The 15,108-nt window shown below is 35.1% G+C and overlaps 1 protein-coding gene across 27 annotated transcripts in view; it reads right to left on the reverse strand.

Annotated features, from left to right (window-relative positions):
- LOC123552894 (dynein axonemal heavy chain 5-like) overlaps positions 1 to 15,108 on the reverse strand; it is a 172,653-nt gene that overhangs the window by 67,465 nt on the left and 90,080 nt on the right. For 22 of the 27 annotated variants that reach the window (XM_053541364.1, XM_053541349.1, XM_053541350.1 and 19 more), the window contains 17 exons: positions 11,806 to 11,877; positions 10,399 to 10,463; positions 9,828 to 10,031; positions 9,229 to 9,494; positions 8,683 to 8,882; positions 8,156 to 8,305; positions 7,887 to 7,961; positions 7,450 to 7,620; positions 7,104 to 7,256; positions 6,730 to 6,837; positions 5,994 to 6,160; positions 4,862 to 5,048; positions 4,302 to 4,549; positions 3,780 to 3,908; positions 2,866 to 3,069; positions 2,191 to 2,328; positions 1,562 to 1,812 (listed from right to left, as the gene is read on the reverse strand). In XM_053541364.1, coding sequence (XP_053397339.1) covers positions 1,562 to 1,812; positions 2,191 to 2,328; positions 2,866 to 3,069; positions 3,780 to 3,908; positions 4,302 to 4,549; positions 4,862 to 5,048; positions 5,994 to 6,160; positions 6,730 to 6,837; positions 7,104 to 7,256; positions 7,450 to 7,620; positions 7,887 to 7,961; positions 8,156 to 8,305; positions 8,683 to 8,882; positions 9,229 to 9,494; positions 9,828 to 10,031; positions 10,399 to 10,463; positions 11,806 to 11,877 — 2,788 coding nt within the window. Of the gene's footprint in view, positions 1 to 1,561; positions 1,813 to 2,190; positions 2,329 to 2,865; positions 3,070 to 3,779; positions 3,909 to 4,301; positions 4,550 to 4,861; positions 5,049 to 5,993; positions 6,161 to 6,729; positions 6,838 to 7,103; positions 7,257 to 7,449; positions 7,621 to 7,886; positions 7,962 to 8,155; positions 8,306 to 8,682; positions 8,883 to 9,228; positions 9,495 to 9,827; positions 10,032 to 10,398; positions 10,464 to 11,805; positions 11,878 to 13,971; positions 14,017 to 15,108 lie in introns of all 27 variants that reach the window. The other 5 variants (XM_053541365.1, XM_053541366.1, XM_053541360.1 and 2 more) reach the window with 2 other exon arrangements.

The following is a 15,108-nucleotide window of genomic DNA, read 5'->3' on the forward strand; positions in this document are numbered from 1 at the left end:
GAATCTGAATTATACTGATTCTGAATATTTGTGCGGGGATTAATTTTGCAAGATGTAGGGCCTCTTGAATATAGCGAAAATTAAACCCTCACAAAAATTTCTGCTTTTACAGTAATTCAATTGCTGCATTTTAGTGTGTAAACCAAAGGCCATATATTTCCTACACATAAATAATAACTAAACTGCTATTTATGTATTATATTTACAGTTCTATTTTTACCCTAACCCTGCTAAATTTCTATAATGAACTTGTCCATCTTTCAATTTGGACAGTACCATTAACTGTTAAAAGGGGTGCTTATCAAAAAGATACTGACTGAATAGTGAACAGTGTAGGTCATGATCAGACTGCTTGTATGTGCATGCTGTTCATGAGCTACACTGGTCGCAAAGGCAGAATCAGTCGTGGGATGATAAGGGTTAATAGCAACTGTTGGAATAGTGTTCTGACATGGCCTATAAGTCACACTTTCCACGAGTAATATCAGGTAAAATGCACCTATTTCATATGACACCATGATGTTTGTCATGAACTTTACATGACGTCATAGCAAGTGAGCTCATAAGAACAAGAGCTGTCTCCGTAGGATGACACATGCCCCCGATGGCACTTTGAATGAATAGTTATGGCCGATGTTAGAGTTTAGGACCTTTGACCTACGGAGCTGGGTCTTGCGCGAGACACATCGTCTTACTGTGTCACACATTCATGCATAGTTATTTTAAAATCCATGCATGAATGACAAAGATATGGACCGGACATGCCCATCAATGCACTATCATGAAAAATGATCTTTAACGTCTAAGTGTGACCTTGACCTTTGAGCTACGGACCTGGGTCTTGCACACTGCACGTCGTCTTACTGTGGTACACATTCATGCCAAGTTATTTGAAAATCCATCCATCGATGACAAAGATATGGACCGGACACGCTTATCAATGCACTATCCTTTAACGTCTAAGTGTGACCTTGACCTTTGAGCTACGGACCTGGGTCTTGCGCACTGCACGTCGTCTTACTGCGGTACACATTCATGCCAAGTTATTTGAAAATCCATCCATCGATGACAAAGATATGGACCGGACACGCCCATCAATGCACTATCCTTTAACGTCTAAGTGTGACCTTGACCTTTGAGCTACGGACCTGGGTCTTGCGCACTGCACGTTGTCTTACTGTGGTACACATTCATGCCAAGTTATTTGAAAATCCATCCATCGATGACAAAGATATGGACCGGACACAAAAATTGCGGACAGACCGACAGACTGACAGACCGACAGACGGTTCAAAAACTATATGCCTCCCTTCGGGGGCATAAAAACTATAGCCAAGTTAAGTTCATTAGAAATTGTTAACAAACAGGACTGGTCATTATAGGTTAATCCTTGCAAATTCAGAAGAAATGTAAATATGAAATAAAATGAGGTGAAGTCATTTGATTAAGCCATATCTTGCAAATCCAAGTACAGAAATGATGGTATCATGAATTCTATAAAATTAGGAAATAACTGAAACTTTACAAAGCACATTTTTGTCAAGATCATTGTCTGAATCACCTTGTTTAAGGAGTTCATCCTCCTCTACCTCTTCAGCTTCCATTTCGTTTAGATGTAGGTAAGCATCCAGTGATGTTGACAAACCAACTTTCGCTTTCAGTTTCTCCAGTATAGTTGCCTTGTGTGTCAGTTTCTCCAACAAATCTTCTGTCCTGACTTTAGCATCTTCAAACTTTCCTGTTGTATTCTTGATTGCCTTTTTCATCACTTTGGCATCATTTCTAGTCTGGTCAAGTGTTGCAAGAACTTTCCTGTAAAAAAAAGCAACAAACCTTTCAATAACACAAAGTCATTTTTCTTTCAAGTTCCAAGTTTTGACTCATGGCCGTAAATTTAATAGTGAGGTGGTTAGGACAGCTCTGAGTCTGGACCATTATCATAATGGTTTATAACAGTATTTGACAAAGAATTTCTAAATAGGGGAACATGCACAGTGTAAAAATAAGTGTCTGCCTTACTGTTATTCAAACACAAATGAACTTTTAGTTGTTTGTTACATTATGTAAAACAAAAAAAAACAAAAAATTCAGTGACACCAATACTATTCACAAACAAATGCTGAATTGTTTTTCAAAGTTTGTTTCTTTCACTACAGTATGTAAGCTAACAAAATAATGTGTGTAGCTTACTTGAGCTGATCTACAGTTTGTGTTCTTTCCTTGGATTTGACAGTGTACAGGTATTTAAAACTGTCCATGAACCTCCTGAATGTTGTGGGTCCTACAAACACCTCGTTCTTTGCTATCTCTGTACCTCTATGCTTCAATCTGAAAACAGGTATTAATTGTAATTACATTTTTGATCTACAAAATCTTGCAAAACTTTATGTAATTTTACTGGCAGCCACACTAATTCACTCCTTGCAAATAGTGAAAGTAATGTTACTGGCAATTGTATCAACTCACCGTTTGCAGAACTTAAGATTATTTGCTACTGCGTTTATTCACTGTTTGCGAAAGTCATTGGTCACGACGTTGGGTTACAAATAAAAGCAATGTATTTTATCTTACATTTTTTTTACTACTTGCAGATATTCAGGCAATGTCATTTACCCTTCAATTAGTTTTACCAACTATGATTTCTGGTTTGTTTCCTACAACAACAAACTGGGACACAAAAATTCTGTCGGGCCTTTATCTACAAGTTAATATAGGACATTTCGAAAATGTGGTAAAGAGTGCCTCCAAATAGAAACTTTAGAATATTAAGTTTTTCAGCAAAACAAAATCTTTAAATGTTATTTCTGCTTATTACTGAGTTATTTACAATGAATGGAACAATCCATTTCTACAAAAGTATCTCACCTGATTCTTTCATGCAGTATGACTTTAGAGTATGGTAAATTTGGGACTTTGGAACTTGTGACTTTCAGCTGCTCCTTTTTCTTCTCATGTTGTTTAACAGATGAGAGGGTGATTTCTGGATTGAGGTCTCCTGCCCAGGGCATCTGTCGACAGTCACGTAACACAAAACTGTGGATGTTTGCTAGACATGTGGTCATGTGCTCACTGTAATAATGTAATATATTTCAGCCTTTACATTTTCAATGGTTGTTTAAAAGGTATCAAAGCCTATTACAACATTGCTAAATTGTCAAAATATGTAGAACAGGGACATGTAGAACTATGTTTCCATAGGACACTGGTGCCCCCACTCCTGTCGATGTATGCAATTTTTTTACAAAGTCAAGGGCAATAACTCTGGTCTGGCTGTGTGAAATCCCAGTTAAAACACCAGGTGCTCAATTTTACAGGCCAAGTGGCAATCCTGTAATGTTTGCTGACTCTAGATTATCTTTTGAAATATGCATAACACAAATTCTGAGAGATGGTTGAATGGGCAGACATTCAGACAGAAAAGGGCAAATCCAAGTGCTCCAAGCTAATTTTTGGGGGCCACAAAAAATATATAGTAAGTGTATCTACAGTTGAATCAATTCAAATGCCACAAAAATGCAAAATATACTATTCCTTCATACCCTTGTAACAGTCATATTACTACAACTACAAACACAGCAATGCAATGGAACCAGGTTTTCACTATTTGAAGTCAAATGCTGATCTGCCTGTCTGAACATACCCAATTGTTAAAAAACCTGATTACAAAACAGTAGAAACAGATACACATCAAGACTCTTAATTCAACTCTTAAAATAAACAATTTTCTTTTCAAAAACTTCCTCATGTCTGTAAGTAGGCAAATTGGTTTTCAGACATACCCAAGATCTTCAAACTCCTCAGTGAGCTGGTTCTTGGTGATGAAGTATGAAGCCTCACCCAGTAGAGCTTCCTGGGGCCAGTCACACATATAGTTGATGTTACAGCCACTCAGTAGGCCCGGATATTGTCTGTAATGGTAATAATAAGACAATAATATGGCAAACAACAATGAAAATTCTAAATTGAAAGTCATTTTTTCCCCTATCTTCTGCTGCTTTACTCATACAGACTTTGCATTTTCATCACTAGGCATAATAGATTTAAGCAAAACAAGAAACAATCATAAAGCCAGTGTCTAAACAAAGAACCCACTACAGAAAACTGCATAATACATTACTTCTCTGCAAAAAGTAGTTAATTATATGGGCATAACATAAAGAAGCAGTTAACTACTTTCGGCACAATACATCAATATAATGTACTAAGTCACAAATGAAAGCTGTTTTCAAGGACGAGGACGTCAAGTCAGAAGTGATTTTTCAAAAAAAAGAACAAATTTAGTAATATTACTCAAAACAAACCTTGAGGCAATTTTTAGAAGTTGATGTCCAGGCTGTATACAGATAATCATGTGTAGATTACATCTCACACGTGCAATGAAGAACTTCATAGGATCGACAGACATGCTGGGGAACTCTCGCTTCATTGAAGGTCCAATAGCCATCAGCAGGCCTTCCAGTTCATCGTTAGAGAAGAGATGAGGATATTCACCACTGATCAGTACACTGTTTATAGCATCTAGATACACTGGATCTTCCAAATCACGTGCCTGTAAAAACAACACAAATGTTCACAAAAACAAGTGTAACTTCTTTTTCACACTGTAGGTAGGGATAATCAACTTCAAATATTAAGGTAGCATTTACGTAAAATGAAAATGAGGCAAAGATATGGAGACTATGTACATTCATTTTGAATATACAAAAGCTCAAACAAATAGATGTCTAGGTCACTACTAGTTTATAGTTCTGTGAATTACATTTTTCTAATAAACAGAGAACGAGAATTTAATTATAAAGATGGTCTTGAAACAAAGGCATACGATATCAGTAATATTAATTCTAATTCAGGCGATACTCACTGTGAATACAAGGGTCAATATTTTGCCCTCTGACCCAGTAAGTCTGACTGCTGACCGGAGACCATCAAAGAAATTGCTTTGTTTGGATGTGTCCATTTTCAATGTTGTGACATCTGCTACATGTAGAGCTAGCTGACAGAGGGTAGTAAGGTGTGACCCTACAGCACCAACAAGAAGCATGTTTCCTCTAGAAAAATAGACAGTTAAATAAGCCAGCTGACATAGAACCATTTATAGAATGAATGTTCCCTTTAAACAAAAATAAAGTGCATTGTTCCCATCCTAGTTTTGAGAAGCACAATTATCAAATATAAAATAAGAGACCCTTTTGAAGTGTGCTTAACTAATAAGTATATGAGCCACGCCATGAGAAAACCAACATAGTGGGTTTGCGAGCTGTTCGCTTTCAAAGCCTATTGAAATTAGAGAAACTGTTAGCGAACAGCATGGATCCTGACCAGACTGCGCGGATGTGCAGGCTGGTCTGGATCCATGCTGGTTGCAAACCCACTATTGGTTTTCTCATGGCACAGCTCATATATGGTTTGCTTTGTTAGATACATAATGTTACTGACCTAATTGAGATCATATGGTGACTCTCAAGCTTTCAGAATCACAGTCACTGACCTTTGGTAAGCCAGATGGATGGCGGGGAGACATGAAAAAACATCTAAATACCTATCTGGACTTGAAGCAAGCAACCTTTTCCAAGCTGACACAGAGCCTTCCAGGAAACATAGTCATGATATGACTGCATAAACCATTTGTGACTGATAGAGTGATTACATACAAAATATGGAAACAGAACTTTTTATTTGCACAGTTTCATACTGAAGACATTTTACATCTCTACCAATGAAATGACATGCCTGATCAAGTAAAATAGCATAGTGGTTAATAGGTATATGAGCTGCGCCAAGAGAAAACCAACATAGTTCATTTGCGACCAGCATGGATCCAGATCAGCCTGCGCATCCACGGTTTTTCTAATTGCAATAGGTTTTGAAAGCGAACAGCATGGACCCTGACCAGACTGTGTGGATGTGCAGGCTGGTCTGGATCCATGCTGGTCGCAAATGCACTATGTTGGTTTTCTCATAACGTGGCTCATATATATAAAATAGCAGCTTACCCATGATGGAAACTTAGCACTCTATGTAATCTGACAATATGAGCAATGACAAAATCTGACAACATGATGTTGAGTCTGACATTGCCAAACTCCTCATTATATCTTGTCAGATGCATATGTAGACATGAATGGAGATCCCTCAATGTCTCCACTGGCTGCAACTGAATCTGAAATACAAAGAAGGAGTATATAAATTTGGGTCTAAACTTCTCCAATTTTAAATCAGCTTTTTTGTTGAATAAGAACTTTTTCTGTGAATCAGAGATGGAAAATGGAAGGCTTTACATTCACTGTCATCAATATTATCCTTACAGGGAGCATCAACTGCATCCAAGTAAACTTAAAAGTTGGGAGGAAACTGGACAAAATGAAATAAATCTGGAAATGTTTGTATCTTATTTGACATTTAAGTTTTATTGTATTTCTACTAACAGTTTTACACTACAGCATACTAGGAAATCATTTAATACTGTTGGCATGTGATGTCATGGTTTTTACCAAAATAGCTTTTGGGTGGGAACTTAATTTTGTGGATTTTCAAATATAAAGAGAAAATATACAGGAACTTTTCTATGTTCCCTGGGAATTAATTCCAAGATTATTTCACATTTTCTAGTGGCCAAATCAATAACTGTAATTTTTGATATGGTCAAATGATTTTCCAAAACAATTTTGTTTGAGTGTCCACCAAATGCTGCATTTTGAACACTGATCTAAAACAATCAGTTTATTATACCTTGAAGTGTTTGGCACCCATGGATGTGACTGGTCTCTGGTAAAGTCTGGCATCTGTTGGGAATGTCACAAAATGTTCATGTAATGGAGAGTCAAGTTTAGGCCAATACTGAAACAATACAAACAGAAACATTTTATTAAACTGACATCTGGATTATAAAATTCAGTTTGGGGACCAGTCTCAGAATGTGACCTTGCCATTGGTCAATTCTAAGATAGTGCTCACAAACAACCAATAAGATGCTTGTAATTTGAGACAGGTCTTCATACTTTCATTATATCTTAATTTTCATAATACCAACAGAAGTATAAAAGATACATGTAATAAGCACTTTTAGCTTGGAAAACCCTGTAAAAGCTGGGCAAATAAAATACCTGTGACACAGTTTTTTCCATTATCTCATCAAACCAGTTGAGATCTGAGCTACGAGAAATTCTGTCTCGAATGATTCTGTTCATCTCGTGTTTCCACAGTGATACAACCATAACTTCATCTGCCATTGACTCATCTGGTAGTCTCTTCAAGCACTGAAATAAATAATTATAAGGTATGAAATTAAAAATTATTCACTAAAGTTTTCAGCCAGTTCTGTAAACGTACATGAGTTTTCCATACTTTGGCATATGAATGTACTGTTACTAATATGCATCATTTTAACACAGTTTAAAAAAAATTCTCTAACATGTTTGATAGCTCACAATGTTTGTATAGAATGTTTACCTGGTAACAAGTGGTTAGATCCTTCAATGTGAACAGGTAGTGGTATCTGCCAGGTAGCGGTGTGGGTCTCAGCACTGTCTGCAGTGCCTGGAGAATCTGGCACGATGCTTTCACTATGTTGTTGTGTAAATCTATCTCTAAACCTGGCTTGTCGTTGTCTGTAACATTAGCCTGTGAGATGAGAAGAGAACAACATTAATTTGAGGCACAAAAATCAGAACAGCTCACCACTATCACTTATACTGAGTAGTATGATTGAGTGTAAGTCATCACAAAATATAACACACTGTTTATGCATTTAATGCAAAACTTTTACATCACCTGTCTTTCAAGAACCTCTACCAGTCATTTACCTGAATGTGAATCAATAGGTTAGCTTCTAAAAGTTATCCTTAAATCTTATAGCATGTATGAATTTATATATGAAGAAGATTTACCTCGAGTATTCCATGGACTATTGACTTCAGAGCCTCATCCTGTGGTCCTGGCAGATTAAAAACAGCAAAATGACGCTGAAAATTCAATATAAAGTTGAGAGATTTTTACCAAACAATAAAACAAAGTAAATCTGATCTTAAAACAACCATGACACAGACTCTGAAATATCACATATATTAAAACTCAAAACAAGATACTTTCATGAGTGCAATAACATTTAATGAAATTTGCAGCAAAGTGACAATTGAAGACAGGGTGATTATATTACCAAAAGTCTAGAGGACAGCATCTGGTTGTTCACACTGGGATGTTCACTCATTGACATAGCAGAGATTATGTTCAAACCCTCAACCGTCTTCCACTCAAATGGTTTTTGCTGTGTACACAACACTTTGTCATCCAACAACTGCCGTAATAACTGGAAAAAGATCACAAAGAACATGTTTATATTTTATTACCTTCAAAATTTTAAGCTGCTTGATATAGTTTTAATTTGCGACAAGAACCTATTTGTTTTTCAAGAGTAACAATTTTTTTGCATCCCCAACCCCTCCTCCCCTGAAAAAAAAGTTGCCTAAATTGTTTCCTGGGTTTTCTAATCTGTACCCACTCCGATTTGTGGAGAGCTGGTCCGTAACATGTAACACAAGTACAGGTGTCTAATGCTTTTCAACTATACCTTCCTAATGTATGAACTGCACATTTTTCTAAAATAAGCTTTTCTCTTTTGCATTATTTCTGTTTTTTATTTACAAAAGCTTGTATCATATATCTACCAAAATATAAGCAATTTACCTGATTACATCTTTGAACATTAAACTGGTCTGGTACGGGCAAGTTCACATCATCTATGAACACCTTCAACATCTTGTTTTCTTTGGCACCATACACAAACCCTTGTCTGTGATAGATGTTGGCTTCAATAAACTGCTGCAGTTGTTTGGCTGTTGATGCCCCAGAAAACACCAGGCGCTTACATACACTCTCAGCAGAATCTGTTTAAAAAAAAAAAAGACAATTTGTTTTGGTTTAAAAGGGTATCACCTTGCCTATGATCATCCACATAGGGCAATTCCTTTACATACAACGTAAGATGTTTTCACTATATGTTTAGTAAGTTAAACAAAATAAGTCTCAGCTATTCTATGAATTAAGCAAAAATATTGGAAAAACAACATGTCTTCTCTTCAAATTATACATATCTTAGTTCTAAAAAACATGAAGTTCCATCAGAGATTATTAAGAGTTACAGTTCAAGCAGTCTTATTAGAAAACAGTACTATCTGACTTCATTTAAAAGTTGTATATCAATACTTTGGCAACTCTTTGCGAACAGTATACCTTGAAAATCCATGAATTCATCAATCAGAGTTGTCTTTCCTGAACCTGGTGGACCAACAAGAAGTACATTCTGGCCTGACGCTGAGGCAAAGTCCATGAGTATACGTGTACGTATTGTATCAACAGTATCTACAAACACCTCTCCTAGCATGTTCTGATTGTCTGCGTACACGGCCTCAGGAACACGGGAGATCCAGGGATCCCATTCTCCGGACTCGTCAACATAGTAGTCAAATACACAGATATCTCGATCATCATCAGGCAAACTGAGAACAAAATTTCATATGAATAAATCTCTACATGGAGAATAATAATAGACTACACAATCTTGTCAATTGTTGTCACAATATGATAAATTAATACTAAGGTTTTATAATACTTTTTTTACCAATATTTCTAAATCATAAGTAACAATTTCTTCACTGCATGTTGCTAAAAACTTCTCCAAATTGAACAGTGGTGGATGGCATATACTGTCTTACATGAAAGAATTTTTATAAATATTACATAAAACTGCAATTTACATAAAAAGCTATTCATCAGTCACTCAAACAGTTGTATCATGAAAGCATATTTAGCAATCAAAATCAAACTCTTACGCAGTAGAGAGTGTTTTCAGAAGATCGCTGAAAGATTTACGATCACTGGCATCTAGAAGTCCACCAAACGTCCAGATGAGACAGAACAAGTACAGTCGTTCAATATGCAGCTCGCCACCAATCTCAATATTGTCTGCCAACATGGCCGCCAATAATCCTAGGCACGTCTTGAACATTCCAACCTCTGACAGCTTCAGTCTTGGCCTGCAAAAACAACATACATGCACAATATGTCAATATTTTGGATCTCTGCTGATTAAAATGTTTCAAAAAGTTCCATTGCTTAAAACTTTTATGTATAGAAGGCAAATGTGATTTTGAAAAAATGTGAAATGCCACATGTGGCATCTTTATTGTGACGTTTCACTTTTCAAGGGCTTTAACTCATTTATCAGTCAAAAAAGAAACTAAAATTCTACAGTTTTGTAGGTAATTTAAGAAAAAATGCCCTGAGAAAAGTACAAAAGCTTAAGTCTTTTATAAGCAAGCAACATCATTATCACTGAATAAATCAATATGCCATTACTTTTTTCTTTCTGAATAAAACACTGAAGATAATTTGTTAACTTACTTAGCATCACTGAGGACGAAGTTGATGACAGGATCAAGTGTTTTCTGGAAGGCACGCTGTAACACCTGTAAACATAAATAATCTTAATTATGCCAGTCCTAGACTGTAATAAAACATAAAATTTGTTACACAAGCAGTGTTAACTAAAGATAAAATATCAGAAAAAAATGCAATAAGCTTCAAAAACTGGTACAAAAAATTTACGTTTTCAACCAATAAAAAGAAAACCATAATAAAAATTTTTTTAATGTAAATAGGAGAATAATTCATAATAAACTTTTAATTTCCATTCTTTTTCAGTAATTAATACTCCATAATTATGTAGAAGTTATGACTGTATTTCTAACAAACAGAAAACCACACACACACAAAAAAACTACAAGACAGAATTTTTAACACAACATCCATAAAAAGAAGATATTTCTGTACAAGCCATATCCTTTTCATTATATTTAAAAATCAAATAAGATCAATATAATCACCCATGGAAAAAAAGATAGAAATTTCTTTGTCTTTTTTAAAAAAATATCAATGTTTTAAAAATAAGTGAACTGCTTTAATATAATGTCAATTCTTCAGATTCCATAAATAATATCAGACGTTTTCTGAGATCAGACTCAAAAATCTTGGAATAGAAAAAAGTGTTCTAAAATAACGATATACAAGTGACCAAGTATTGCAGTGGCAACAGAAGTCCCCTACCTGTTTAAAACAATTTTACTTGACCTTCAGCAGTGACCTTGACCTCTGACCGACAACCATGGGTCATGTGTGCGACACAGTCTAATCATGGGGAATATTTCTGTGTAGTAATAAAGTCCTTCAGTGCAATTAAAGGTTAGGAGGCAGAAACAAATTTTTACTTGACCTTAAACAGAGACCTTGACCTTTAAAAACCAACAAGCCTAGATCATGTGTTGACACATTGTCTTTTATCATGGGGAATGTTTGTGTATACCACTAAGATAAGCCTTCAGTGCATATAAAAGTTATGGGGCTGAAACAATTTTTACTTGACCTTCAATAGTGACCTTGACCTTTGACCTACAAGCATTAATCATGTACGTACATAATCTTCATATTACGTACCCTCTATTCACATACCAAGTTTTATAGACCTAGCTTGAACTCTTTTTTAGTAATTGTAGGATCCAGATTTTTGGACAGACAGACAGAAGGACGAAGGGAGGGCATTCCTATAGTCCCCTCCAGCGTTCCACTGGTAGGGGACTAATAACTTGCCTTGCCTAAAGTCAAAACATTTTTCAAACTAAATCACAGCACTGTTCACTCAATGTCTATAGAATATATTGAACAAAAGAGCTACTGGCCGCTACAATAATACCCAGACTGTAAATAGAAAGTTTTATCAAACACTACTTTGCATACACCAGTGCATGTTTATACCCCTTCTACAGTTTTCTCTCTGATAGCATTGTCAATAGCTTCTACACTTTCATCATGGTGTGTAGTGTTGAACTATAGCAATAAAATAACAGAAAAATATTATACACTTGTCCAGCGTAAAGTAAGATGTAAAGATATTAAGAACTGTGTGAAACTGAACAAACATTTCATTTTTCGTTTCAATGAAAATAATAAATTACAATACTTTTCTGGAAAAGAATATTTTACAACACAAAACAGAGTTTGCATCAGAAAACAACCATTTTGGTGATGACAAATTATCTTACATTCCTAGTACTTAATCTAACAGCAACATACATAACAAATTCTGGCAGTATTTGTGATCAGCCACCATATAAACTAAGCAATGTTACTACACTGGATTTCAATCATTTTCTATTCTACCTCATAATTATGATTATTTGCAATCCATTCCCAATCAAAATTTCCAGGTAAATCCAGATATAGGTATGGAGACAGGAGTGCTACAGGGAGAATTTTATTCTATATACAATTCAATTGATAGTGCATATATGTAAACCACACACGAAAAAGCCATTTACCTCAGACAAGTTTATAACCAAATGCACTATTTTTTGTCTTAATTTCATGATTCATAGATAAGGGAGTGCTACAGGGTGAAGTTTTATTCCATGTTTTATCTAATCACCAACTTTGTGAACTATTATCTATATAACACATTCTACAATAGCCCCATCACTTGTGGTATGTGGTTGGATGATTGGCTTACTAACATGGAATTAACATTATACCTCACTTCCAGGAAAATAACCCCCCTCAAACATCAGAAAGAATCCATTGTAAATCTGTTTTCCATATCACTATAAAGTTTCGGCATAAAACAAGAGCACCGCCTTGCGGGTGCTGACGCTCATCTGATTTTTTTTTGTGTAATAGAAATATTGTCCTACCCATGATTTTCTAAGTCTAAAAAGGGGCATCATTCTTGCAAAAAGCAGGATAGAGTTATGTTTCTTGATGTTCAGTGTCCACATATGATGGTGAAAAACTGTTGCAAGTTTTAAAGCAATAGGTTTGATAGTTTATGAGAAAAGTGGACTTAAACATAATACTCAAGCAAGAAAATGATTTTCTAAGTCCAAAAGGGGCAATAATTATTGCAAAAAGCAGGATGGAGTTATGTTGCCTGCTGTACAGGGTCAGCTTATGATGGTGAACAAGTGTTGCAAGTTTCAAAGCAATAGCTTTGATAGTTTAAGAAAAAAAGTTGACCTAAACATAAAACTTAACCAAGAAATCTGATATTTTCTAAGTCCAAAAGGGGCCAAAAATCTTGCAAAAAGCAGGATGGAGTTATGTTTCTTGCTGTACAGGGTCAACTTATGATGGTGAACAAGTGTTGCAAGTTTTAAAGCAATAGCTTTGACAGTTTAGGAGAAAAGCTGACCTAAACATAAAACTTAACCAAGAAAACTGATTTTCTAAGTCCAAAAGGGGCAATAATTCTTGCAAAAAGCAAGATGGAATTATGTTTCTTGATGTACAGGGTCTGCTTATGATGGTGAACAAGTATTCTAAGTTTCAAAGCAATAGCTTTGATAGTTTAGGAGAAAAGTTGACCTAAACATAAAACTTAACCAAGAAATCTGATATTTTCTAAGTACAAAAGGGGCCATAAATCTTGCAAAAATCAAGATGGAGTTATGTTTCTTGCTATACAGGGTCAGCTTATGATGGTGATTAAGTATTCCAAGTTTCAAAGCAATAGCTTTGATAGTTTAGGAGAAAAGCTGACCTAAACATAAAACTTAACCAGGCAACGCCGACGCCGACGCCGACGCCGACAACCGCTCAAGTGATGACAATAACTCATCATTTTTTTTCAAAAAATCAGATGAGCTAAAAACTATTACAAACACTAAATCTTTTTCTTTTAAGAATTTTTTTAGACAAATATGAATTCACATGTTCATTTTTTAAGAAGTTGTTAACTTAAATTTGCATTATGCAAAGACAAGTACCAAAAGAGGTTCTTAGGCTTTAGTACAGTACTATTTATAGAAATACTATATATAGATCATAGATTCGATAATATTTTCCTGAAAGTATATTGTAAGGAGCAAGTACTGCTAACTGTATGAACTGCAACTACATAAACAAATATGGTAAACAAATATCATGTACACTTGTGCTGCTGACTGGAGTTCCCTTAAGGGACAATCTCATGCTCTGAAATAATGTAACAAGTCAATTATAATATCATACTGCAGAACAAAATGGCACTGGAAACATACAAAGAAGAAAACTCTTAAATAACACTGCAAGTCATCAGAACGAAATGACAACATACAGATATAGGTTGACATTTCTTACTTGTATAGGGTAAAGCATTTTTCAGCTTTTAGTCTATATGATTATACAATAAAAGCTAATTTTGCAGTTCAAAACTGTGTGGTAGCTACCTGTAACAAATCAACTCATTTAATTAAGCAAACAATTTTTAATTAGACTTACATGTATTGGGTTTTCTTAAATATGCAAGTGTGTTGAAATCTCAACCTATTATTTACTCAATTGAAACAAAATTCAGCAAACATAAATTCATGCTTTAGTAAACTACTTGACCAAACACTCACATAAAATTCACTTTAAAATGTTATTACCATTTTCCAGAAAATACATTTGGCATCGTGCCAAATTTTCATACAAACAGAAGATGAACCACTCTCAAAACAGGTCAACAATTATTTCAGAAATGCTTTAAAAGCACAGCAAAATGAAATTTTACTTTCCAACACCCAAAACAAAAATCGACACCAAATATTACCTCACGCTTCTTCAGTGAATAGAAACCAGAACAGACTTAATATAGACATGGTGCAAAATAATTTACTCAAACTGACATGTAACTAAAAGCTTGGTGATTTTTTCTACTGTACACTAAAATGTGCTGCACATCAATCAGAAATCCTGATAATGAACCGCATAAACTTTCATGTTCTTTAAAAGTATTTTGATTGGAGTTCTAAATTTGGTTCAAATGCCTGAAGAAAATAGCTAAAACATTATAAAGCTTTGTACCTCTGATTACCTCCCTTGTAATTACTAAGACTTTGAAAATGATTTCTCCCTTAGAACATCTAATTACCTCCCTTGCAAGTTAAAGACTGCAAATTATTACCTCCCTTATAACTGCCCGATTCATTCAAAAAGTCATTCAAAAGTTCAAACAAATAACATTGTGACAGTATAGTTATGATAACTGTCTATCAGGGTACTACAGTACAATCTCTTAAGAGCAGTTACACCCTGAAGACTGAA

This window comes from Mercenaria mercenaria, chromosome 4, assembly GCF_021730395.1.
Source record: "Mercenaria mercenaria strain notata chromosome 4, MADL_Memer_1, whole genome shotgun sequence".
Classification (NCBI taxonomy): Eukaryota; Metazoa; Mollusca; class Bivalvia; order Venerida; family Veneridae; genus Mercenaria; species Mercenaria mercenaria.